Source organism: Theobroma umbraticum, unplaced genomic scaffold, assembly GCF_002168275.2.
Source record: "Theobroma umbraticum cultivar Fairchild unplaced genomic scaffold, ASM216827v3 scaffold_30.0, whole genome shotgun sequence".
In the NCBI taxonomy this organism is placed as follows: Eukaryota; Viridiplantae; Streptophyta; class Magnoliopsida; order Malvales; family Malvaceae; genus Theobroma; species Theobroma umbraticum.
This window is the reverse complement of record NW_018397254.1, coordinates 15163844-15191256: the sequence shown is the minus strand read 5'-3', so window position 1 is coordinate 15191256 and position 27413 is coordinate 15163844. Positions and strand designations below refer to the sequence as shown.

The 27413-nt window shown below is 35.2% G+C and overlaps 1 protein-coding gene across 1 annotated transcript; it reads right to left on the bottom strand.

Moving 5' to 3' along the window:
• LOC110426258 (DEA(D/H)-box RNA helicase family protein) lies at positions 1-27413 on the bottom strand. Its single transcript, XM_021441438.2, has 19 exons — positions 26812-27413; positions 24604-24758; positions 24428-24515; positions 23392-23637; positions 19209-19304; positions 17111-17299; positions 16846-17005; positions 16641-16771; positions 15558-15725; positions 15202-15474; positions 14878-15072; positions 10567-10770; positions 10297-10366; positions 10048-10196; positions 2158-2463; positions 1780-1839; positions 1527-1679; positions 1266-1376; positions 1-1073 (listed from the first exon to the last, which is right to left on the bottom strand). The coding sequence occupies exons 1-19, from the start codon at positions 27289-27291 to the stop codon at positions 615-617; spliced, it is 3693 nt and encodes a 1230-aa protein (XP_021297113.1). The 5' UTR covers positions 27292-27413; the 3' UTR covers positions 1-614.

The window sequence follows — 27413 nt, the reverse complement described above, 5'->3', positions numbered from 1 at the left end:
TGAAGAAAGAACGTCCCCCATTGGCTCAAGATGGAAATAAATAAATCTAGTGTCTCTTACAAGGAAGAGTGAATCAATAATGCTGAGAAGAGTAATTCTCACGAATTACAAACCTAGCAACACTGTTTTATCAAGTTATATACAGATATTAATTTTGACAAAAAATGATTATAAGCATACGATACTGCAAGATATCAACTAACTTCCCCCACACTTTGCATATGCACACTTTCTAACCAAGAAAGGTATTTGTAAGTTTTGTTGTCCCTGATCAACTGTCTCAATCCAAGATCAACACCATCAAGTGTGCAACATGGGTAAATTCTAATCCACTTAGCCTTTGTCAGTTAGCTGTCTCCAGGCCACAAGCAGTGACAAACTACTTACCGAGAAGCGAAAACCAAATACTCCATCAGATTCTGCTTTGTTAGTAAAACTACAAGATGGCAGTGACATGGTCTAACTTATGGCTTTCCATGCAGCAACCCAGTTTCTTCATTTTCCTTGGAAAAGGGACAATCTAACCATGACACAAGAATAATAAGGTTACACCTCATTTGTAGGGATCATTGTTCCTCACAAAGCCCTCGATAGGAGACTTGCGCCATGGTAGTTCAGTGATCCCTCTTGCTTTTCTTCAGCAACATCGACATGTGATTGATATATTCATGGCCTGTCTGGGTACCACCCATCAGCCACTGCAGAGCCTCAGCTGCTGCATCTTTTTCTGCACTCTTCTTGTTGTTGCAAGGCTGTCCCATGATTTGCATACCATTGAACTCTACAGTGGCTCGGAACTGATTGTTTTTCAATTGCTTTGTCTTATAGGTTGGCGCAGCATATCCTGCTCTAGTGAGCAGTGTTTGGAGCTGACTTTTAGAATTATCACCCCCGGGTCCACTCTCTGTCCTTGAGACCAAAGTAGGCTGTTGTGGCATAACAGGCATTTTTGTTGGTTTATGGACCTGACGGCCAAATACAAATCTTCCATCACACTGATCCTCAGAAACCAGCAACCGTACAGCAGAAATAAGCTCGTGATGGAAATGTAGGACCATTTGGGGATTCAGTAACTGCCCACATTCACCATTGATTAGCAGGAATGAATTTATCAAAATTGTTAAGATCTAGAATTAGCCAGGATGGAAGATGTTTGTATTCACTTTAATGTGGAAGCAGGATAAAGTTTCATACAAGAAAACAACAGAAACAAAATAAGCATTGTATCTCCGAGGCAAGATTGATTCTCTCTGAGTTTAACTTACTTTATTTTGAATCAGCTTATCAAATTCTCTCCTTATGGTTTGATATTTTTCTGCTATAGCAGGTTGCATGAAAAATTCCAAATATCCGCCCAACATCTTCAAGTGTCCATCCTGTTAAAAGAAGAACATAATTCCACTAAACCACTATATACTGCAAATAATTCTGCCAGAAAAATATTTTAAACAAAGAAAAAACAGAGAGATCATATGACTTGAAGAAAAAACAATGGTAACAATTATGGAAAGAAGGGAAACTCTTACAACATCTCCTCTTGAGATGCTCCCACCAAACAGGAGAAGCACTGAATCAGAGACAGCTGTTGAATCCCGCAGGAAAACAGAGTTCACTTTTATCTTCTCATTGAAAACAAGCCAAGGATATGGAATTCTAGATTCCCGAGCATTAACAGAGTTCTACAAAACATAAAGGGACATTAGCATGAAAGAAACAGAGTACAATGGCTTACTCTGATATTGAGCAGAAGAAAATCAATAGCTTGATGCACAAACTTACTGAGTATAGAAGCACCGGTCCATCCTCCATAGTTTTTAGTGAAAATGATTTCTCATTGTGCTGTACATAAGTATATGTTAATACTTAATGGAAATTAGTAAAAGAAAAAATGGAAAATAAACAGAAACTGCAAATTTAAGGAAACAGCTGATGGATATTTCTACTAAGAAAATTATATGGTCTCTTATGCTCAAAGTGCTGGACTATCCTTGTGAACTTGTAAGCACATAGTAAGTAGCCATGAAAGTTTATCAGTATGGTTAGGAAACCTTTATGAAGCCCTCAGTTTGATTACACAATGATTACGAGAAGTATAGAGAAGCTGACTTTGGAGAAAATTTTGAAAACTTAAGGAGATACAAAAAACTAAAAACTCACCACAACAGAGCAAATTCCAGGATACAGTCCATAACAAATAATTGCTCGGATGAGCTGCTGATCATAGCTCCATGCATTATAGTTAGTTGCATTGCCATCAAAAAGACCAGTATCCTTGAGCAAAGAAAGGAACTCCTTCTGAAGAGACTCAATAGCCTTCATTGATTGTGCAGAAAGAAAATTTTTCCAGCAGTAATCATATCCAGCAAGGTCTTTCTCAGCTTCTTTCCAGCCCTCATAGGCACGAACAAGGGCAAGGTGGTCACTGTAATCACGGGAAAACTGCAATTTTGCAGCATCTGCAAGCTGCCAGGAGGACAAAGGATTGTAATATGCACTCTAATATTTGCTATTGGCAAGGTTCTATTGCATGCACTTAGTGTAAATTAGTCTCCATCTCTTTTGGTTATTTTATTCTTGTAGAAGATTATTTTTTGACAATTATGGTTTTAGTAATTTATCATAGTCCCTAAGCATGTCTTGCAAGAATTGGACTCACAACCACGCTAGTGGATTTACCCTGGAACAAGTGGCAGTTTGGGTTAACTCCAGATTATGGGACGTTGTAGAGAGTTTGGCTAGGTGGCTAAATATGGAATATGTTAAGCATTTGCTCCTTAACCATTTTCCAGAGTATAATAGTGCCTCGCATGTGTCTTATTCCACCACATTTTTTAACCATTACTTGAATTCATGCTTCCTTTAATGAGAAATGAGCTGGCATTTCCTACAGGCCGCATAATTACACCTCTAAGCAGCCTTCACGCAACTTCCATATATACAATCTCTGTTCTTGTCCTGGTACTTGTTTCCCACTTCCCATGTACCACTCCATGTTGTTGCTATTTCCAGCATGCCACTCCAAGTACTTGTTCCCTAGTTGTTATTCCTACTTACTACCTACCTTCCACTTCACGCTTCCTATCATTACCACCTAGCCCACCTACCATGGCTAGGGATGAGCATTAATCAGCTCAAATGGAAATAACTGAAAAAAGAAACTGAATTAGGTGCAATCTGAACAGTGTTTTCTGTTTTTGGCTTATACTAGTTGGGGCTGTGATTTAATTTAATTGACTTAGGCCCTGTTCAGTGCACTCATCAGGATGTAATTGGCACCTTTTGGGGCCGATTGTGCCGCACTCATCAGGATGTTATTGGCACCTTTTGGGGCCAATTGTGTCACACCATGCTGTTCGGCAAAGCTTGGTGTGACATGATTGGTTCAGTCCAACCGCACAATACGTGTGGTGGGATGCCTAATTGCACCATGGGGCAAAGAGTCCAGTTGCTCCAATCAAACTGGACCTTTTCTTTTTTCCAATTTTATCCTTTATTTTATTTTTTGTTACTTTTTTACCCTTCATGTTATAGTTTAGTGACAAAAATGTCCTTACAATCACCACACTTTTTTCCTTTGTCTTCTACGCCTATGTGTAAAACGTAAATATGTCATCATCATCATCAATTTTTGAAAATAATTACTATTTTATATATTTTCTTAACTTTGTATATGTCAAATATATTAACGTGTTAACATAAAATAATGGGTTTATATTTTTGAAAATAATTTTACTAATTATTATATTACAAATTAATTTAATATAAAACAATGTAACAATATTTTTTATTTGAAATATTTTTCTAAGTTCAAAAAAAGTCAAATAATATACCAAATATACATTAAAATAATTTATTTATACATTTTCAGCTTGATGTCCTTAATAGGCATTTTCTCTTCTCACATCTCACCTAACTGCCACCATTGTCTTTTGCTGAACACATTTCTTCTAACCGCTGGTTTCAATCTCACTATTGCAACTCTCAACCTCACTACTGGGCTACCAATCTCACTGCCACCACTATGTTCAATCTCACCACTGTGCTGATGAGTTTTCGATAACAGAAATGCAGACCCAAACTTGACCAAAAATAATTTTTCTAAACTTTTTAAATAAATTAATATTTAGTATATAATAATAATTTTTTTCCCTTTAGCCGACCACCTAACCCAAACCGTAACGTTTCATTTTCTCCACCCAACTTGTATCAGCCTCTTTCTTCCTACAGCCAACCTCCTATCTCTATCAGGCTCCTTTTGCCTGAGTGCCAGCACCAATGCCAATGCCTTTTGTCTCCACCGTAGCTCTTCACCCCCCTTTTTCTCTCTCCACATAACACTCTTTCTCTCTTCACCATAGCTCTAGCCAAGTAGCCTCTAGCATTTGAAGATCTCCACATTCATCAAGTTTTGGGCTCTAAATCCTGCCTCCTTGGTGTGTAGTCTCCACCTTACCTCAACTGCAACTCACAACTCCCAAGGAAAGCTTATTTTTTAAATCACCAGAGTTTCAATAATTCATTTTCTTTAAAGTTAGTTTCTTTAAGTTTTTAATTTATCTTTTTAAATTTTCTTTTTAGATTTATTGTGTTGTGTTCTGTTGCTTGCTTCGATGTTCCATCTCTGCATTTGTTGAGCACTTAGCTAGTGTTGGAAGACCAAGCTAGTCAAATTTTCGATTATTTTTTCAGTTACTTTGGTTTTTATACTTTTACCACCGAACCGACCAAATGCTCACTCCTAGCCATGACACTCGTGCTCTAGAGCCAGCTCCAATCACCTCTGCAAGGCCTACTTCATCCTAGTTCACTTGTTTGTGGTCATTGCACACCAAAAGGATCCTCTAAAATTTTAAACTTATTTGACCCTTAACTTTTGAGGCTCTATGCACATAAAAAGGGACCTCCACAATTTTTAAACTCATTTGACCCTTAAACTTTTGAGGGTCCAATTAATCATACTTTTTACACTGCTCATCAATAAACTTTTTAAAAATACTAAAATAAAAATGCAAGTTGCAATCAAAAGCCAAATGCCATGACAAGCATACCACACAAAGATTGGCAAGTTCTTAGCACTTAATTATCTCCCATAAAAAACTAACAACCTAGGCTTGCCCCAACAATTGTTACCCTTCATTAAAAAGATTGAGGTCTAAGGTTGGAATCCCCTTTTCCCTTCAGACTTCCTCATATGTACCAAAAGAAAAAAAGAGACCAATCAATAGCCAGAAACTTTCTTAACTTGGTGAATATGTAACTTGATGACACAGGCGCATCTAGAATTCCTTTTTATTTAGTATTTTATTTGGTTTAGGACTTTATTTTCTTTATTTTATTTAGTTTGTAATTCTTTTTCTATCTTTATTAGGATTTTAGTACGTTAAGTTTTTATTTATTAGGAGCAGGATTGTAATCTTTCTATTTGATTAGGATTTATGCTAGCTAGTATAAATAGATGATCCTTGTTAGAGGGCTTATTATGATTATTATTATTATTATCTTTGTTTATTCTAAATTTTTTTTCAAGAGGTTTCTTTAAACCCAATTATCTTTTCATTGTTCCAAACACAATCAACCCCATTCAAGCTCTAATTGTTAAGTTCTAATTGTCTTAAACCTTTTGGCTACATCAAGTGGTATCAGAGCAAATGATCTTGCTATCCTATAAGAATTTTTAGCTAAGGGACTATGGTTGGTTGAGGGAAAGATCGAGTTAGAGGCAATCAGTCCTAGAAAATTGAGTTGGTTGAGATGTGGAGAATGATTAATGACTTGACCCAGGGTGTGCAAGCCTTGTAGTGCTAGGAACCCATGGGAGCCCAAATGGAGAATCCGAAAGGTTACCACAACCACTTTGAGATTCAAGATCTTGAGGATGATCATGAATTTGACAATTAGAACCCCCTTTCATGAAGATGGACCTGCAAATCAAGTGGCAAAAGTTGGATTGAAGGGCTGTTACTACATGCCCTTGATTTAAATGGTGAAGGAATCAAGATTGAAGTAGCTGATTTCAAGTGGAGGATTATTTGAATTAGGAAGCCAATTTGGAAAATTACTTCGAATGAACAACCACGGCAGAAAATCGAAAAGTGTTATTTGTAAATCTGAAATTGAGAAGTACTACACTTCAATGGTGGAAGAGAGTTGAAAAGTGATGTGCATGACAAAAGAACCTTAAAGTCAGCACTTGGGAGCACGTGAAAAGTAAGTTACGAAAGCAATTTTTACCTGCTGATTATACTACGGAATTATAGGAAAAGTTTCATTGTTTGAAGCCAAAAAAATGACTGTTGAGCTATATACATTGGAGTTCAATAACCTTTCAATTTGGGTTGGGCTAACTGATAGTAACAAGGAAATTACTTCTTGTTATCTTGTTGGTTCGAGTCATTCTATTAGAGACGAGATGGGAATAGGTCTTTTGTACAACATAGAAGATGTTCATCAATATGCTTTAGCAGCAAAAAATCAAGTTTTACGCTATGAAGCTAGAAAGCCCTTATATAGCACCAATTGGCAAAGCAATTCTGAAGCAAAACGAGGTTATCAAACATCCCAACAAAATTATTGAGCGGTTGCCACAACCAATAAAGCTAATAGGGTGCGACCAATGTTGAAAAGAACAATAAAGGCAAGAGTATAATGTCTTATGGTGGACAAAACAATTCGGGTTCTTCTACAAATAAAGGACGCAACAATTCACAAATTCGATGTTTTACTTGTGGAGAGAAGGGACATACTTCTTTTGCTTGCCCACAACAAAGAGTTAATTTATTGGAATTAAGGGAAGAGTTAGAACCAATTTATGATGAATATGATGAAGAGATAGAGGAAATCGATGTTTATCTTACACAAGGTGAGTCCTAAGTAGTACGAAGAGCGATGACAACATCAATCAATGAGGAAGTGAAAGATTGGAGGCAAACTATTTTTCGCACACGTGTGATCTTGTCATTGATAGAGGAAGCATAGAAAATATTATTTCAAAAGAGACAGTAGACAAATTGAAGCTTCCTACAAGCAAACATCCTCATCCTTACAACATTGGGTGGCTAAAGAAAGGACACAAGGTATCGGTAACTACTCAATTTTTGGTGAAATTTACTATGGGATGTAACTTGAATGATGAGGCTTTATTTGATGTTGTGCCAATGGATGTTGATCATATTCTTGTTGGTAGACCTTAGTTCTATGATCACCATATGGATCATAAGACGAAGCCAAATACCTGCTCCTTTTACAAGGACAACAATAGGTACAATTTATATCCTCTTAAAGAGCCACTTGAAGCCCTACAAGTAACAAAATCAATAAAATCATTGGGCATTTATCCACTAAAAATTTTGAAGTTGAAAGTAGTGAGATGGGAATTATGTATGCTTTGGTAACTAAGTTTTTGAAGAGTGATCAGATGTGTAAAACGCCTCAATATCCTATTGAAGCTCATAAATTATTAAAGAAGTTTAGAGAGTTGGTTAATGAGGCTTTGCCAAAAAGTCTACCACCTCTGAGGAGCATCCAGCATGCGATTGATTTGGTACTAAGAGCATCATTACTAAACCTGCCAGCATATAGAATGCCATGAGCTGAGGTACAAAGATAAGTCGAGGAGTTGTTGGAGAAAGGTCTGGTGCATGAAAGTAAAAGTCCTTGTGCTTGCCCAACTTAGCCCTTAAGAAAGATGGTTCATGGACGATGTGTGCAGACAGCTATGCCATAAACCAGATTACTGTCAAGTATCGTTTTCATATTACTTGATTTGACGAGATGCTTGATCAACTAGTTGGTTACAGAGTGTTTTCAAAAATCAATTTGAAGATCGGATATTATCATATTAGAATGAGTGGAGATGAATGGGAAACAGCCTTCAAAACACCAGATGAATTGTTCCAATGGTTGGTGTGGACCGTGACAGTATGTGGATCCAGACATCTATGAGGAGTATGTGAACACCTACTTTACAAGGCCAACTCATCAGGGCCGAGTCTTTTTCTAGCCCAAGGGGAATGATGCAGACACATTTAGAATTCTATTTTATTTAGTATTTTAGTTGGTTTAGAATTTTATTTTCTTTATTTAATTTAGTTTGGGATTCTTTTTTTGTCTTTATTAGGATTTTAGTAGGTTAGGTTTATATTTATTAGGAGTAGGATTCTAATCTTTCTATTTTGATTAGGATTTATACTAGCTAGTATAGAGGACTTATTATTATTATTATCTTTATTTATTTTGAATTTTAATTCAAGAGGTTTTTTTAAACCCAATTATCTTTTTATTGTTCCAAAACAACAATTCAGTTTGATTGAATCGTCTAGTTTCGTTTGTTTGCTGTGTTTACATGTTGCGTTTTAAGATTTATTGATTGTAATTAATCCTATTTACATTGCGCTTATTTCGATTTCATTTCAATATAGTACCAATTTGTATAGTAATAGTATAAATATATATTTATACTATTATATACTATTACCATATAGTATAGTACTATACAAATCCAAAACAAGTAAAGCCTTACGAATAGGAAGAACCCTAGAACAAAATGAGAGGTAGCTCACCAACTTCTCGGAGAGACATAATTACCTGCATTGATCTCGGTAGCTATGCCACCTATAGAATATATAAAGAACCTAAAGGAGCATGAGTCATATATTCCGCAGAATGCCGTTCAACCCCATTCAAGTCCTAATTGCGCTAAACCTTTGGACTACATCACTTCATAAGCCCTAGCCATCATAAGAAACCTTGAAATACTTCTTGGTCATTAAAAATTGGAAGCTTAAACAGCTTTCCAATTGAGTGTTGTTTCTTAGGTTTTTTAAGTAAAAGAAAAAAATTTCAACAAATCTACATGTCTGATTTAGGTTGACTCTTAGGTGGTAAATAATACAGGTTGTATGTTCTTTCAGATTCCATTCTTGCACATAATTAATAACCCCTGCAGTTCAAATATTAATAACCTCTTAAGACTATTGCAATTTAACTGAAACTCGATTTCTTAGAAACAAAGGATAAATTGAGATTCTACCATTCTACATGAGATGAAGTTCTAGTTGTCTGCAAAAGATTCTAATTGCTAGCAAAACATCCCACCGCCTTAAGAATAATGGGTTACAGTTTCATTGTTGTGTCAGTTTCTCTAGTTACAGACTTCTTGTGTTTTGTGTTTCTGTAGTTACACTCCTGTTGTTCTGTGCTTTCTAGTGTCAACATTTTGTTCAGTGAAGTAATCGCTTATTTCAGCAGCTTTTGGTTGGAAACTAAATAGTTATTTGTTCATTCTGTTTTTATTAAGTTGCTTCTTTGCTCCTCATGCTGAGACCTTTACAAGTTATATCTTCTGCTAATATCATTGTGATCAATCAAGTAGTAATGATGGTAAAACACCAGTAGAAGAAGGTAACATAAGCAGCTGCCAGCACAGTAACAGAAGAACTTTACTTTTTCTTTGTTATGTAATTTAAGCAATTTAAAATTTTTTATGTGCAGAGGGGAAGCCCTCTTAAACAAAATCTATGCAATCATATCTGGTTCTTCTCGTCAAAGAAACCATAAAATGAGGATCCTATTTAATCAAACCCTATAACCTTGAATTAATCCACTAACACACCATCAACTTTCTCTTTTATAACTCTTCGCCCTTTTTATTTTTTAATTTTCTATTGCAGCCAGAAAATCCTTTCTTCTTGTTTTCATGCACTTACAGCTATTAAAAACGATATTAATTCTATCCGTATTATATCTATAACAATAAAACTATTTATGCCACTTTAACCATAAAATTTAGTTTTCTGAAACATAAGCCAACCACAGGCCCTATAGGTAGATTCCACCCATCCCATCCTTTATCATCTGCAGAACTACTAATTAGAAGACTATTGTTTGAACAATGAATGACTTCAGTCCATCAAAAAAAAAAAAAAAATACCAGTAAATATGCAATCAATCGAAACAGAGAGTCAACCAAAAAGAAGAGTAAAAAAAACAGGTTCATGCTTTGACTATAATCTTAGAAAGAGGCATAAGGTAAAAGCAAATTAGACTAACATCTTTCTTGTCCAATGGTGTCAAAAATGGATCTCGAACACTAAGACCAGCAACGATAGTTAAGACAGGATCCAGGCAATTAAGAATAGCACCTAGTATTAGCATCTTCCCAAGTTTTGGCTCCATTGGAAGCATAGTCAAATAATGCCCTGTCAAGCAAGTTAAACCAAATGAGACTACAGTTTCAAACTAATTATCAAAAACCTAAAAAGCATCAATCTGGAAAAGCAAATATAAGTGTCTACCAACCCAACACAGTCAGATTTTCATTCTCATCCAAAGCACCAATGATTTTTAAATATTCAATGGCATTTTGAACCTGCAATCACAGTTTAATCAAATAAAAATGGTAGCAGGAGGAACATACAAGTATAGAATGTCTACATTCATGCACAAGCAGTAAACCAGGCCTTTGATAATTACTTCAATTGAAAACTTATAAGGTGGAAAGTGCTTGTTTTCTCATATGATATTGAAAATAGAATAAAAGTAAAACCAATATATCAAATGAACCACTACCGCTAGTAACTCTGGTGACTGCAACGCCCTTGATAGGAATTCAGATATACTTCCCAGCTTCAAACTTTTGATTTGCAGACAAAGAGACTGCAAAGGTGTTCTCAAAATTTCAGGTAATTGATATTCACTGAAGGCATCATATACGCATCGAGGATAGAGATGGTAACATTCTCCGGGTTGAACTCGGCCGGCTCTTCCTCTTCTCTATGTAGACATCCATGCACAAACCAATAATTACCCAGCGAAACGGATGCATAATCAACAAGCAGCAAGAGTGACTTGTTTCATTTAAGAATTTCTCTCCAATGTACGGATAAACAAATGAGAATAAAGAACGAAAGAGAGAGATCCATTGCATGTCAAATGCATGCCCAAAAACAATTATGAAATTATGATTCTCTACCTAATGAAAAGAAGTTCCTTTTTAAACAAAAAAATAGCAGTATGATTGAATATTAATATATCTCTTCAGTTCATGTTATCATCAAAGCTTGCAGTAAATGTTCACCTACTCAAAATCAACATGGAAAAGAAGAAAAAATCAATTTTAGAGTTATGAAAGATGAACATGGGGTGAATCTGAATAAAGGCAAATTGGTCTCATTTTCTTGAAGATTCTTTAAATGATCAAGTTAATAAAGCAAATCTTGTTAAAGTGATGAACAGGAAATAAAGTGTCTCAACATGGCTGGATAACTACCAGAACCAAAGAAAACATTTGCTTTGTGCACCAAGGTAACAATGCTTGACTTGATAAATACATCATACAACATAACTCTGAATGTCTAAAGGTTTCAGGAATTCACTAAAAAAAAATCAGAAGTTATAACCAGCCATCGGCATTTATTCCTATTGTTAGACTAGACATTGATTTACCACAAAAGTTATTCCTAAATGAATCTTAATACTAGATCTGTATTTTATTGGAATGGTTTGTTCACATTAAGTGCCTCCATCAGCTTAACATGTTATTCCATTCATTAACTACCAGCTCAATCAGGTTAAGTAGCAGACACCAAAAATGTAGCACGAAATGTCGAATGAAACTGAAACTGAACCACAGTCTACATCACCTAGAAATTACCAGATGACTGGGGGAAATCCAAGCGTAACAGAAAACCCTACTACATGACAGTCCTATTAGTGACATCTGTACATTTTTACAAACCTAATGACATCAATATCATATTTTTCTCCATCCTTTTCTGTTTCTATCTATAAACTCATTGTTTTTCCTTTATATTTATATTATCTATTTAATCAAATTCCAAAACTCAAAATTCCATTCTAAAAAGTAACTACCCAATCCATTCAATTATAAATGCTGTTATTCTAAATTGATACATTTGACAATGACTTAGTTTTATGACAAAACATGATATTCTCATGGGACCGAATAAGGGATCAAGTTGATTGATATCAACTCTCTAACCCATTCAGAACCATGAAATCGATAAGAATAGGGAAAGTCAACAAAATTAATAATCCTCTCTAGAGGCAGATGCACCGTTGTGATTGTGACTGATATTCTAGTACAACACCAAACAAAGAAATCATGACTGACATAGTACAATCCCAAGTGAAGTCTTCAAAAAGTGGAACAATCAGCTCTCACCACATGGTAAGGAATAAGGTTTAGGTCAATGATATGACGAGCTTTGCAGGAGTTAGTTCAAATATCTAAAAACAATTTTAATGCTTCATTAAACTCTTTCCTCCACCTCAAATGCCAACAAGAGTTCTAACAGCAGAGATAAGTGCACTGGAAATAAGTAATAAATTCATTACATAAGCCAAAGAAATGGAGTGCCATTCACATATGGCACAAATAAAGAACCAAAAATATGAGAAAGCAAGCAAATAGAAAAGAAGAACTAGAACACAGACTAGTTAAAACCTCAAATTATCATCTGTCGACATGTTCCACTACTTCAGAAAGGATGCCATTTCCCCCTTTATACTCCAGTGTAAATAAGGTAGAATTCCTGTATATATAATCATACTCCTATTTATATATCTCAAGCCTCTGCAGCTCATCAACAATTCCATCCTTAGCACAATCAATGAATTATAGAATAAGATATGAACATCATACATTTCTCTGAAGAAGGATTGAAGCAACAGAAGAGAATCCATAGCTTAAACATCATTCTTGGAGAAAATCAGCAAGAACAATTTTGAATAGCTTCTGATTTGTTACATATGTAATTTTTTAGATTTAGTTATTAAAATTTAGTTGGTTATTTTCCTGATAATAATTTGATTTATCTCTAGATATATTATCACTTCGAAGTTATATCATTTGCTTATTATCTTTTGAAGTTCTTTAGGCTTATCTGACTCAGTGGGGTACTAGAGATTAAGTCATTAAATGTACTTCAGTAAGAAAAACTTTAATAAACCAAGAGGTTTCCTTCTCCCTCAAGCATCTGATACATAACATAATTCCACTTTACATATCAATCTGGCTCAATCAAAATTTAGCTCAACCCTGCAGTGCCCAACATCCAAGTTAGGATGGAAAAAGAAACCCACTTTCCTCCGTACCCAACCCCATCAGGGAGACATTCTAGCACCTGAATAAATCCCATCAACCTCTTTAAAGTTTCAGATTACAGACTACCAAAACTAATGCAAGACCTGTTTAGTGTTTCTCTGGTCACATGGATTTCAACTAGATTCTCCACAAGAAGCAATCTATTTGATGAAGTAAAACTAGCTTAACCTAATTAGACTTTCTATCTGAATAAAAGAATTCCAATGCTATATGAAACCTTCAAAAGCTAAAGCACCTGGTTGTTCAAAACATGGAGTAGGCTTAAAATTATGTCTTAGCCAAGCTTTTAGGCAAGCAGGAATATGTCAAATGGAAGATAAGTAGAAAGCTAGAGATGTTCTTCCTCTAGTTTAATAATAAATAGAGTAAAATGAGATGCATCTTCAACTTACTACATATGTAGAATCTACACTGCAGTTGGTGGATAAATAAGTGATCATTGATGCCTTGAAAGTAAAGCCTGTAGCATTGGACCATACAAGTTCAGACAAACCACACATCTATATCTGCACCTGACCTAATAAACACTTAAGGATGGCCTGAGACAATTCTTACCCCACTATAAACTATCTGATGTTAAATATTTTAGCCAAATTATATTCTCATTTTAAATAGCATCAGTCCATGATGGTATCTCTTTATATGTAAAACAGTGCTCTTTGTGAGGTTTAGGTGGGCCCTTTCCAGCAGACAGAAAGCCTATGCCAGAGTTACCAAAATTCGCTTACCCCCCCTCTAAAATTAGAATTGGATTGCACGATCACAAGTGCAGATCGTTTGTGATCTGATCTGCACAATTAAGCAATCCATCGGTTTGAGAAGTAAAGAGCTGAAATTGGAAGTACCCATCTCAACTTCCAAAGGGCAAGAGACATTGGAGAAAGAAAAATTGAGGACAACAGCTTTTAGTTTTAACTTATTTCTTTTATTTTTGTATACTACTAGGCTACAGGTGAAGGAGGGCGCAGCAACAAAGTTTGTATAATTCTTAATTCTACTACAAAAATATCCTCCAAACTTTATTTACATTTTAAAAAAAAAGGTTTCTAGGAATAGCCATCAGCTTTGGAGTCAATCAATTTGAATTTTAAAATTTAATTTAATGTAATTATCCCATTTAATTAAATAAATTCAAATAAAAAAAAGGAAAAAAAAAAATCTTAACAATCTAAAAAAGTACCACTGTCCAGATAGGTAACGACTTACATTACCGTTCCCATTCTGTGAAGGCCTATGCATGCAGTAAACCCTGCCCCTCAAAGCATTAAGGCTTATGAAATAAGTTTGAACACCATAAAAAAGACAGGCATATAGGCCAACCAAAAACTGAAATTTTAAGTACCTAACAAGGCCTCTACCTCAAATTTTCGTCTATTTCTCTCCTTCCACATGTTCCACATCAGACACCAAGATGCAGTATCCAAAGACAATCTTATGTCCAACTGACTAGCATTCAAAAATGTCGAGTCAACAAAATGGTTTTATATGACAAATTTTATTTTCAAGTACTCAAAGAAGAAAAAAAAATACCATCCCTAAACAGCACCTGCTACAAATTATAATGCCAAATATCAATAGCCTAATGCAAGTATGCTTAACAGAAAGAAAACTTCAAATTAAAGGCAACAAAATAACCATTCACCGAGAACCAGATTTTACGAGACAACTTTCAAGATAGAGCAAAGACAAATTATTACTGGTCAATGTTAACCTCCATCAAAGAGATCAAATATTTAATGAGATGGTAGCCTTACTTGTTGAGCAGAAACCTTGGAAATCCATGATGGTAGCAAACAAGGAGTGTTATTCAGTGCATCGTAGGATGTCTCTTTTGCTTTTCCACAATCAAGAACAAAAACAACATCATTAATGGTGATGCTTGTCTCAGCAATATTAGTAGTTAACACGATTTTTCTCACTTCCTCTTCAGGCTCTTGAAAAATTAACTTCTGCAAGAATCCCCACATATCTATTTAGATTCTTTTATTTTTAAATGGAAAGTTAAAAGAAAGAATAGCAAAACAACCAGCAAGGACATGAGATCTTAGAATATACACTAAACAATGAAAGAAAATTACCTGCTCAGAACTGGCCATAGAACCATGGCAAGTAAGCAACAAAACTCGGCTAGGATCTCCAAGGATAGGATGAGCTAGCAGCTTATCCTTCATAGAACTTATGTCATCCCACCCGGTCATAAAAACTAGAACAGCACCAGGCCTTTCATTCTCACAGATGTAGGATAAAAGATATTCTATGAGATTAAAACCAATGCAATCAGGATTCCAACATGACAAAGACTCCCGAGTCTGAGGCCTAAAATCCTTAAAATCCGCAGCCCGGAGTGCATCCTATTGTATATATCCAAAATTAAAAAAGAAAAAGAAATCACAGTACACATTGGGGAAAAAGCAGCAAAAAGAAGTTTGCGTACCTCAACAGTGGAGGCAATTTGACTCTTCCTCTTTCTTGGTGCTTGCTTGCTCATTTTCCACATCCTTTCTTGACCGTAATCATCAATTTGATTATATGGAGTTAACCTGTAATCTGTCATCTCCAAAATATTCTCCAAAAAATGTGCTTGAACTGGGTACGTAAAACCCTAAATTAGAACAAGAAAGCAAAAAAGAAATTAAGCCACGCATTATGCCAAAAACTTCTAACGCTGTTCATGCTGGAGAAGTATTCCAGAAAACAAGTTGAAACTAGAAGAACCTAAGACTAGCGATATACATTCTGAATCAATGCCTTGAAAAATAATACGCAAGAACATCAAAACTCTAATTTAAACATGATAGGGAACTATCAAAAGCAAACTTATCTCTTAATCAGAAAACCTAAAAGGTCAAAAAGAAAAATCAAAAGCTGAAAGGCCAAAAAGTAAAACCATCAGCACCTGAAACAGGGAGATGCGGAGGACATAGAAGGAGAAAGATGGGAAAATATTGTTAGGTTAAATGAGAGGAGAGAATAAAGTCATACTGTATGTAAAAGTACAGAACCAGTGTAAATATAACGAGGAGCCATGCGGAGAATTAAGTCATCACTGTAACATAGAAGTACAAAATCTGTGTAAATATGGAAGGAGCCAAATGAAAAGCAGGCAAAAGAACATATGACCTGGTAGGAGGTTTCACAGCTAACCAAACTAGCTAAAGATGTTTCCTCATAAAACATTGAGCATCAGAATAAAGGATGAAAAACAGTAACTAGCCATCTGTGGCAAAAGTGTTTCATTCATATCTAAATGCACATTTGGAATGAAAACTTAAGAGTTTAGAAACACTTACAAGGGATGTTCTTCCATGCTTGCACAAAAACAGGAATGAAAGAAAACAAAAAAAAAAATTTATGACTTAAACAATTTTATATACACAACAATCATTTAAAAATCTTTCATTATATCTCAACTAGCACATACATGAAAAGTGCATTAGAAGCCATTAGAATACCAAATAAGACCAAATCAATCTTCTTACTGGGATGAAACTACTGGTTGCTTTAAGTTTTAACTTACAGGAATGTGGATTAAAGGAGCCCCACCAAAATATGATGAGAAAAGCTCAGCATCTAGAGTTGCGCTCATCAAAATCAGCCTTAATTCCGGGCGGCGGGGTAGGAGATCTTTAAGGACAATGAGCAGGAAATCTGATATTTTTATTATCATATTAGAAATCAGAATTAACTAACACCACAATTTAAACACCAATTGCACATATTACCTTCATTCATCCCACGTTCATGAATCTCATCCACAATGACGTGCGTTACACCTTTTAAATTTCTATCAACAAGCAGCCTTCTCAACAAAATGCCTGTGGTGCAAAAGAGAAGGCGGGTATCCCTCCCTTTCATACCCTCAAGCCGTACTTTATATCCAACCTTCAAATAAAGCCAAGAAAGAGAGAAATTTTACTCAATTGTATGGAAAAATTTTAACTAAGAAAAGGTAAGTATCCTAGGTAACTATTTCTGTCAGAAACTAACAGATTCACCCAATTTCTCTCCTCTCTCTGAAGCAACTCTTTCTGAAACAGATATAGCAGATATTCGCCTGGGTTGTGTACATATAATGCTACAAACAGCTCCACGAACAGAATCTATTTCAGATTCTAAAATAAATTGGGGAATTTGTGTCGTCTTGCCACACCCAGTTTCACCTGAGATGATAACAACCTGCAAATACAAAATTTTATGATTAAAAACAAATAAGAAAAACATAACATCAGTCTCCATAATTGAAGTGACGCACCAACTCTGTGGAAATAAAGCAACCAGTTAGCTCGCCACTAGATAATACATACTAAAGTATGACACGCAAAGATTTTTACATGCTTTGTCAGCATAAATATCCACAGAGAAGTCCCATTCAGTTGACTAGGGTTTTGTTAGGCTGCTGCTCTGGCAACTTGCTTTTAACTTTTGAAAGTAAAAAGTAGAAGCTGTATTTGGATACAAAAGCAACTAAAGTTTTTAAAGAATTAAAATAAAAATTTGGGTTATTAAATAGCAAAATACAGGATTTTGCTTTTAACTGGAACAATTTTTGGAAGAATTTCCCTTTATATTTAGCCATTTGCTCAATTTTTAATCAATTATGATTTTGACTTCAACCTTTTACTTTATTACAACTTTAGAGGAAGCAAAAGGTAAACAGTACAGCTCAAGTAGCAAAAGCAACAACCAAATGCAGCCAAGATTACTTAACTAGGGAAAAAAAGGACCAATACAATGAAATGCACTAGCTTTGCAAGTATCCCAAGTACGCGGTGCACTCAACTCTAAACAAACTTAGCATATAAAGCATCCTAGCCTAAGAGTCATCACCTCTACCAGCAATGGGCTTCTATAAAATTTAGTGGACTGAAACTTGAGTACTTCACAAGGAAGCGACTCTATAACAGTCACCACATTTTCCAGAAGCTGCTGATGTACTACAAATGCATTACACTGAAAAGAAATTTGAAAAACCTGCTCTTAGAGTTTCTCTTCCCATTCCCCACCCCCCAGGGCAACACAGACAGACCTTAAAATATGTAGCATTCAACCAAATAATCAACAACCTTCTCCCAAATGAGAAGGATAAAGAGAAAGAAGGCAACTTATAGCTAAGTCAAGGTATGCTTTAAATATCAGAAAACCAGAAATAGGGTGTAGTACTTCGCAAGAATGTGCATTAACAATTGGAAATCAAATTAGAATGTGCAACTCCAATTTGATGAAGCAGACAAATAGGTAAATAATCAACTCTCTCTTTTGCTTCACAATATAAACAAGAAAGACATCAATAAGTAAGCTGGAAAAAGCAGAATATGGAGACCATGCGGGGCAAGTATACTATTCTTCTACAGCATAATTCACTGTCAATGTATAGGAAATTTAAAGATAACTAAGTTAAAAGATGAAACATAAGGGTGTAACTGAGCTGAGCTAACTAATACTAACAAGCTGAGCAGGAGCTTAGTATCAAATGTTCAAGCTAGCCCAAGCTTGAGTTGGACCCCAGCACAGAACATTATTTAAGCTCAAGCTCATTTGAAGGGGATTCATGGAAGCTAAAGCTCAGTCTTTGTCAGTTTCTTATAGGATGATACAAGCTTGAACTCAAATTTATGCTGAGAAAACCAGAACGTAAAAATGGTATAACTTTTTTTTTAAAATACAAATAAAAAGCCCTAACCAAAAATGTAAACTTTAAAGAGGTTAAAAATATAGAAGCGAAAATTATTTCATTAGTTTAAAATCCAGGCCATTACAGGCAATTACTGCAATTATAATAGTTACTAAACTAGTTCCACTTGGGCCTTTCCAGCTGAATCCCATAATATCAAATTCTGCTCATTTAAGTGAAGAAGGCCAATATAGGCTCAAGCTCAATCCATTTAAAGAATGAGCAATCCAAAGCAGAGTTTCTTAATGAGTTGAGCCTGAATGAGCGGCTCAGCTCATTTCTGCCCCAGTGGAACCCCATATGTTCATGAATAAAACAGTCTTCTACCACTAGTTTACAGCAGAGGCAAACAACTAAACACAAAGTTTAATTTATTTTATAATATTTTATAAATGAATGCTGAAGTTAACACACCTGGTTCTGCAAAATGACTGACAATATCGCATCCTTCTCTTTGTAAGCAGGAAGACTTTGACGAAATTCTAGCATTCTTGTCCCCTCAAGAGACTCCTACAAAACATGAATGCAGGGGAAAAACACAAAATCAAAATAGTTCAAACCAGCATTACATCAATATTCATAATCATAGATGATAAGAAAAGGACTCAAAAGGTTTATATAGGAAAAAAATATTCACTACAGAGAACTCGTAGCTACTTCCACCATTGAGGTTTTTTCTTTTAAACTCAACCATTGAGGTTTTGCAGCTTGCATTACACCAAATTGTCTCAAGAGGAATCTTGATTGCTAAATTGAAAATACTTTAAGTTCGAAATTAAGAACATGTAAAAAATGCTAAAACCTAAAACTGTTCTGCTCAGATTTTGTAGTCCCCAGCACCCAAACCTTAAAAAGCTTCAACATGCTCCTTAAAGTTCCTTCAGCTGGAAACTAAATGGATTTCATCAGCTGATCACACAACACCTACTTCTATATTTCAATAGCCAGACATAAGTTTTTTTAACTCTTTTTCCACACCTTTAGTCATCCTGATGGCTTTTAACTAGTCGTTTTCACTATTACTGCCTATGTACCTAGATACAACTAACATGTATTCCATTTCAATTTGGTCATTAGACTTAGGGATGCATTTCACTTTCCCCATGCCTGGAATTTTTCAATTTTGTTCTTCAATCAGGAGTTGTTGTAGCACAACAAACCATTGTGGCCAAAATGTGCATAAGTGAAGCAAACAATGCTTCACCATTCTGCCTTGTTCTTCCACATGCAGTGCCAACATAAAATTAAGACCTCTATCTTTCAATAAGGATTAAATTAGAATCAAGTTGTGAAAAGCATCTATGAAGTTTTTGTTTGGTTAATCACATCGTTCCCTACCAAATCTATTACTATAATAGAAGGTGCTTGAAGGAACCAAAGAATTGTTTTGCAGCCCACTGGCTTTGGTGCCTCAAGATCTTGACTTTTCTCCCCTTCTTATTCTTTATGTTTGCCATTTTGGAGAATATCAGCAGAATAAAGGGAAAAAGGCTTAGGTAGGAGCAGAGGGTTCTTTTTGTAAGGGTAGTGAGGTCGTGTTACACTATAGTAATGGGATGTGTAAGAGATCAAGAGTGAGCAATCTATTATTATAACTGATTGGGATGTCATTTTATTATTTCTTTGCATACTTCTTATGATGTCCTCCATTTATTTATTTGCAAACTCTTGGATAAATATATTTATATTTGAGATTATTCATATGCCCCTCCTTGTACAAATTTTAAAATGTTTCACTACTATTCTCTTTGATGCATGTGAATTCCTTTGCAAGAGATTCCAGGTAGGGGGAAAAATCTAGATGCATGATTTGGTCATCATATTAATTTATTATTATTTTACATAATCTACAAGTTAATTCTTATATCGTTCGTCTTACATTTATTCACAGACAATATTTACATAACCGATTTGTGCTTAACTCTAGGATAAGTGGTAGGGTCCTACAATTAAACTCAAAAACTTGGGATGCTTATAAGAGTTTTGTTTGGTGGGCTCAAAGTACAGCTCATTAACGAACGCTTGTTTCTTCACCATTCTGATAGAGTCAGGTATCACATTTGACACCATTCTATTTAGTTGCCAATTGTAACCTTCTCATTAAATTACAAAAGTTCTCAACCGTTAAATAGCCTTTCCCTATAATTTGAAGCAAGATTTTTGTAGAAGTGAGCATTCACTCTATTCAGAGCTTCTCTCACTAACTTTATTTCTCATATTCATTACGCTTATATTCATCTCATATCGAGGAGCGCCTCCTTTCCACTATCTTGTTCAAAAGGCATCCTCCCTTTGCCCATCTTTCCATCACCTTCCCCTTGGTACCAAGGCTCTTTAATATTTACCACTATTCCTCACTGCCTTTTCTCTCTTACTGGAGCTGTTACTACAATGCAACGCTACCTCAGCTACCTTACAAAAGGAACTCTCATAGTCAGTAAGGAGACAAGACCCACCAGAGAGGTTTGAAGGCTAGAGAGGCCATACGCCCCTTGACTTTTTCTAAATTACTATCAAGCCTATTAAGAATTTTTTTTGTTTTAATTACTTATTTATACTTTATCCCCTTAAGATTTCGAAATTGTTTATTTAGCATATACTTTCTCGAAAATTGTTTGTCCAATCCTTAATTAAAATAAATATTTTAATTGTCAAAAATTTTCTTTTCTAGGAAAATGCATTTGATTTAAATATATATAACTTTTTCATACAAATACTTATTTTCTCTGTTTATTTGTTACCTAAAATAACTTCTCTGTTTGAAAATTGTTATATTTTCATATCTTCAAATCAAAACACAATGAGTATGAAAATTAGTTTCAAACATGTATTATGGACAAGCAATGTAAATATCACAGGACACTATATATACGAATAAATTTTACGTATGTAACATATTTTCAAACCTACTCCTTTCACTTACCCTATATTTGCCCATTTGGCAACAAAGTATAAATATACAAGGCCCTAAGATATCTAAATCAACCTTTCATTTCAAATAATAAACTCATTATCGCCCAATTAATCAAATTAATTGATATAATAGAAGAAATAAATTAAAAAAAGAAAGAAAGAATGGTGATAGGTGTTTTAGAGTTGGCTTAAGGGTTAAAATCAAGGAGGAAGAGACATAGAAACTTCTAGACCAAGAAGTGGGAAAAAGCTTTGAGAGAGAATCCATAATTAAAGCTCAAAGGAGATAAGAAAGAAAGAAACAAGGAAAGAAGGCTGGTTCTAGCGGGTGAAACTGAGAAAGGGACAAGGGATGGGGAGCTTGGGAACACTTGCGAGAAGAATGAAAGGTGGACAAATGAGAAGAAAAATAATAAAATACAACATTGCTTTTGTTGAGACATGAGGAAAAAATAAGTGAAGAGAATAATTGAGAATGTTGTAGGAAGTGGGACAAAGAAAAATAATTAACATATAGAAGGAAAAGTAAGATGTGAGAGAAAAAATAAATAAACTAAAAGAATAATAAAAGAGAAAAGTTATTATATATATAAGATTAAGAGAAATAAGGTAAATGGTTAATTACACATTTGGTACCTGAGTTATAGTAAAACTGTCAATTTGATACCGATAAAATTTTGCAATAAGTTATTCAAACTATAATTCCCAACATCAGTTTGCACATTTACTAATTTTGTCAGTCACATGTGACATGGCTAAATATAACCAATAAGCACATGCCATGTGTCTAAAATAGCCACGTCATTTTTCTTTTTAAAACAAATTTAATTTTGGAATTAAAAAATAAAAAAATGAAAAATACAAAGGGAATTGAGGAGAGAAAGGAAGGGGAACGAAGGAGAAAGAAGGGGATGGGGAAGGGGAAGGGCCAACTGATGCCTGTACAGCAGATTGGCACTCCAAGGCAAATCGATGCCAGTCTGCCTAAACCTAGGCAAATCAACACTCTGATCTAGTGTGCGCCAGACACCCTAAAGGCAATTGAATGGGAAAATTTTGAATAATAAAGGCTAAAATACAAAAAAAGCCCTCATACTTAATAGAATCCATCACATGAGCCCACCTCTTATTGCAATCAATTTAGCCTCTTTATTGTTATTTAAACCCAATAACCCCTCTTGGGAAGGAAAAGTGTAACGTGACCGACATGACAGTATCTTCCATTAACCTTAACCCATTGTGTAATGCAATTGACCACGTGGGAGACAACTATGTCCTGGAACTAAAATTTAACTTGGAAAGAAACAATTTTCTTCCCAGTTCAATTTATTAAAATTTAATTAATTTTTTCTCCACCTAATCTACCACGTAGCCAATTATATTACATAGTGGGCTGAGGCTAATTGACATTAGTGTCACGCCTGGCCCAAGAAGGGCTCAATTAGGTATATATGGCAGGTAAGGGGCTTAATTGCTTGCAAAGAATAGGGGCTTAACTGCTTGCAAAGGATGGGGGCTTATGAGAGATTTAATCAAGTACAGGGGCTTTTTTATACTTTATCCAATAATCAAATAGCAGCGAAGCACGATAATCATCAATATTCTAACATAATAAATGCATAAGAGACATAATGAGTAGGCAATAGCAAAAGTTTATATGCACAATTGTCAAGGTCAAATGAACCTGCCACGCTTGTTGCTGATCACGAAGCTGCAAACCTCTCCGCCAAAGAATTTTCTCCATGACAGCTGAGCTGAATGCCAAGGGCTCGGGCTGCTCAAAAAGTCCTTCATCAGTAACTATACTGCTATTACTGCTTGATCTAGAGAAACAATTGTCCGAAAAGCTTTCCTTAGTCCTAGATTTTTGAAAAAGGTACTCTCCAAGATGGGCATCAACTCTCTTCAACAAACCAAAATTTAAGTTCACCTGTCAAGTACTAAAAGCTTCAGCATAATAAATATAAGAAACATGTACCATCAAAGTCAATAAAAGGCAACCTATGAAGCACCATCATAAACATAGGATATAAGGATGACACAATATGAACACATCAATATGGCAATTTCCAAAAGCTAGGATAGCATAAAACTGGGATAAATCACACGTAGAAACATGCACAGCATAACCAAGTCAACAAAAGGCAACCTAGGAAGTAAGCACCAATATAGTTACAATAAGAGTGACCCAAAAAAAAAAAAAATACACTGCAATAAGGCATTTTTCAAAAATGAGGAGAAGTTACAGCTTGGGCCCACACACATGCTTTTGAAATCCATAAAATCAACTAAAATGTGCTCAACATGCATAAAACAGAACATATGTAAACGTAAAAATCTAAAATGGAGACAATAACACTAGAAATCAATGGTAACATGTGATCTCAGGTCTTCGTTGGATTTCACTATTAAATTTTTACCTCGATTTTATTTATTAACCTCAATTTGGGAAATTGAAAAATTGGAGAAATAAATATTAAACAGAAGACTTCTACGCATTTTCATACATGTATCAGAAAAGTGTCCATTATTAAAACGTATCAATCACATATGGTCCGACATAAAAAATAACAATAGGACCAAAAACAACAATTCTTACATATATATATATATATATATATTGTTGGCAAAACACCAATATTAGGTGACATTGTAGTATTGGTGTTTCATATAAGGTAAACATAATAGAGAGCATAGAGTGAACAAAATTACAAGATTACCTCCCTCTGTGGACACTTATCATCCAGGTCAAATCTGTAGTTAGGCAGGGGGACCTTACTGAAGACAGCAACTTTGGAATAAAGATGGCTGCCAAACATAATTTGAGATTGGAATCCCCATCATTGCTCAGAGCAAATTTACAAACAAAAACATCTATTTTGATCAAGGGAGATACCTATACAAACCCATTCTGCTTGCCAAAGCTGCTATTTGCTCAAAGTCTCGTCTGTCCTTCTTCTCCCTCGAGACCAACTCCTGTTTCTCGTCATTACGTAAAAGTATGGCTAGATTCCGCTTCCACTCATCAATGTTAGCATAACTGAAAGTACCCTAAAGTATAAAGTTCGCAGAAACACAATTATTACAGCCTTCATGCAACAAATGCCCAAAATTACATTGGTTAACAACTCAGATTTGAATAAAAAAGTTAGATAAAAATTAAAAACTAAAAAAGAAAATGTCTCTAACATAACTCATCTCGCCCTTAATATCCACCTCTTAAAGCTTTTTCCAATATTTTTCTTTTCTTCTTCTTCCTTTTTCTTTTATGAAGTTCTAAGAGAAAGTTCCTATTGTCCTTAATACTGATAAATAATTGAGCTCATTCAATAGCCAAATCCTAGAAGTATTTGAAGCACATAAATGCATACTTTACATAAAAAACTGAAGAAATCAATCAATGCTCTTTAGCTCCAGCTAAGTGGGCTTATTCAATGAAGCAGTAAGGAAGTAGAAACAGTAAAAAGAAAACCAAAATAGTAAAACCAAAATAGTAAAACCAAATAGAATAAACTAAAATTGAAGCAAAATAGAAGTTGGAACCAGAAAACAAGGGTTTGTAGAACCACTAACAGATAATATTCCACTCTAACACAGCTGCCTGATGTGTCTAGAAGACTATTTATACTAGGGTTATGGCAGATTTTAATCCTAGCCCTAGGATACACATAGGCCCCATCTAATCCCAGTCATTTAAACTCGTTAAAAATTCTCACACTAGTCATGACCACTTAATTAAATAAAAACATATTTACTAACTACAAACTAAAGAAAAACAGCAAACATTGAGAAAAACATATCAAGATAACCAATTCAGATAAATTCTAAAATGCTCTTGCATCATTCAATCATCAATTGGAGCTCTGTAGTTATGATCCAGTGACAACCCATTATCAGCACAGTCCAGCTCCATCTCTTTTATGTGTATATGATAATTTTCTTATAGTCCATACAAAAGGTGGCCAATTGCTACTAAATGTTGTTGGCCGCTCCTTAGCATGCTAGAGCAAAGCAAACATTTTCATGTACGATAGCAGGTAGGGGTGTCAAAACATAAGTGGAAGAAATTAAAGAAAAAGGGGATAATCTTAGCAATAAAGTGATTGTGGGTTAGATGCTCAACCCCTAAGGACTAACATAGTAAGAACTTCGTAATCAGTCTTAAAAATTTAAATCTCATGAGCAAAAATAATATTAATCTACAACCCTCTTTTAACAAGAAGCATCCACTGTAGCAAAGTCAGGTATAGACACCATGGTGGCCGTCCCTAAATGTCAGCGAACCAGAATTGAGTCAATATGGCTATTGCTCAAGGAATAAAGCTTTGAAGTTAATGAAAGTTATAATCTCATTCGTCATCAATTTAAGCCTAAAAAACTTGATTAATAGTAAAAGTTACTCACTACCAAAAGGTACAAAATTATTTATAACTACAGAATCAACTTGACCAGGCTTGAGCATGCTAACTTGAGTTATTGGGTAGCATCAGAACTATTAACTAAATATATGATTAATGTCAAAGTTGTCAAGTATAGCCTAAATGACAATGCCACAAGAAACTCTTACCAACAGCACAAAAACCACTGGCTCAGGTATTTTTACAACTGCATTCTCATACTTAGCATCTTCTAACTTCCGAGCTTAACTACAGCAGATTCAATTATTGCATCATAGTCTATAAGATTTAAGTGCTATTTACAGTGAAATTCACTTAGCTACAAGCTACAAGAGTTTTCTCATGTGTGACTTGTGCATAGGTCAACTCTGTAATCTGAGGACATTTCATTCCAAAGAGGTATCCCGCTAAAACTTGTCCTAACTAGCAAATTACTAATCTTCAACAACAATATTTTCAACTAAACATGTATCATTTCAAACTGACAGAGCTCATGTCAAGTAATAAGGGCCACCCAGTTTGCTTCCAATGCAGATAAATATTTCAATTGTTTTCTCATTATCGAAATGTGAAATCCTTCAGTGCTATTAATATGCTAATCCTAAGCCAATCATCATGACTTTCATTTAAACCAATAAACCTAACAAACAAACGAAAATTTCAATATACTGGAACTCATAATAATAATAATATACGTAAGAACTGACCGATTGCAATGACAAATTGAGCTCCCGATCAGAGCCATCCTCAGAAATCCCGTCATCATAAGCTGAATTATACTGACAATTATTATTATTACTATTTTTACTGCTATTATTGCTATTATAAGTCCTCTGCTGTTGCTGTTGCTGCGGTTGTTGCAAGAAAGGCGAAGGAGGAGGAGGAGCAGCAGCAGTGTCCCTAGCGCTCAAAGCGGAGGCGTTTTTACGGTTGTTGAGTTTGGGCTGTATCGCGGACGCGGAGGTGGAAAAATCTGGTCCCGTCTTGCTAGCGTTGTTGTTGGAAGAAGAGATGACGGAACGGAGACGGTGGTGGGGAGGGATGTAAACGGAGCCGTACGAGGACGGAGGCCGATCCTTCATCGTGGGACAAAGGAGTAAGGGTTTTAGGGTTTTGGTGCGAGGATGCGGAGAGGAAGGAAGCAAAAGTGGAGAGGAAGAGAGCGAGAGAAGAGAAGAAGAGGGCATGCACGGTGACAATTGACCGTGTTGTTGAAAGACTAGATTTTCAGGTTAGTGAGAAATGGCATACCTTGTTGTTACGAAAGAATACACGCTGTGGATACTCAGATGAGGAATGTCATGAAAAA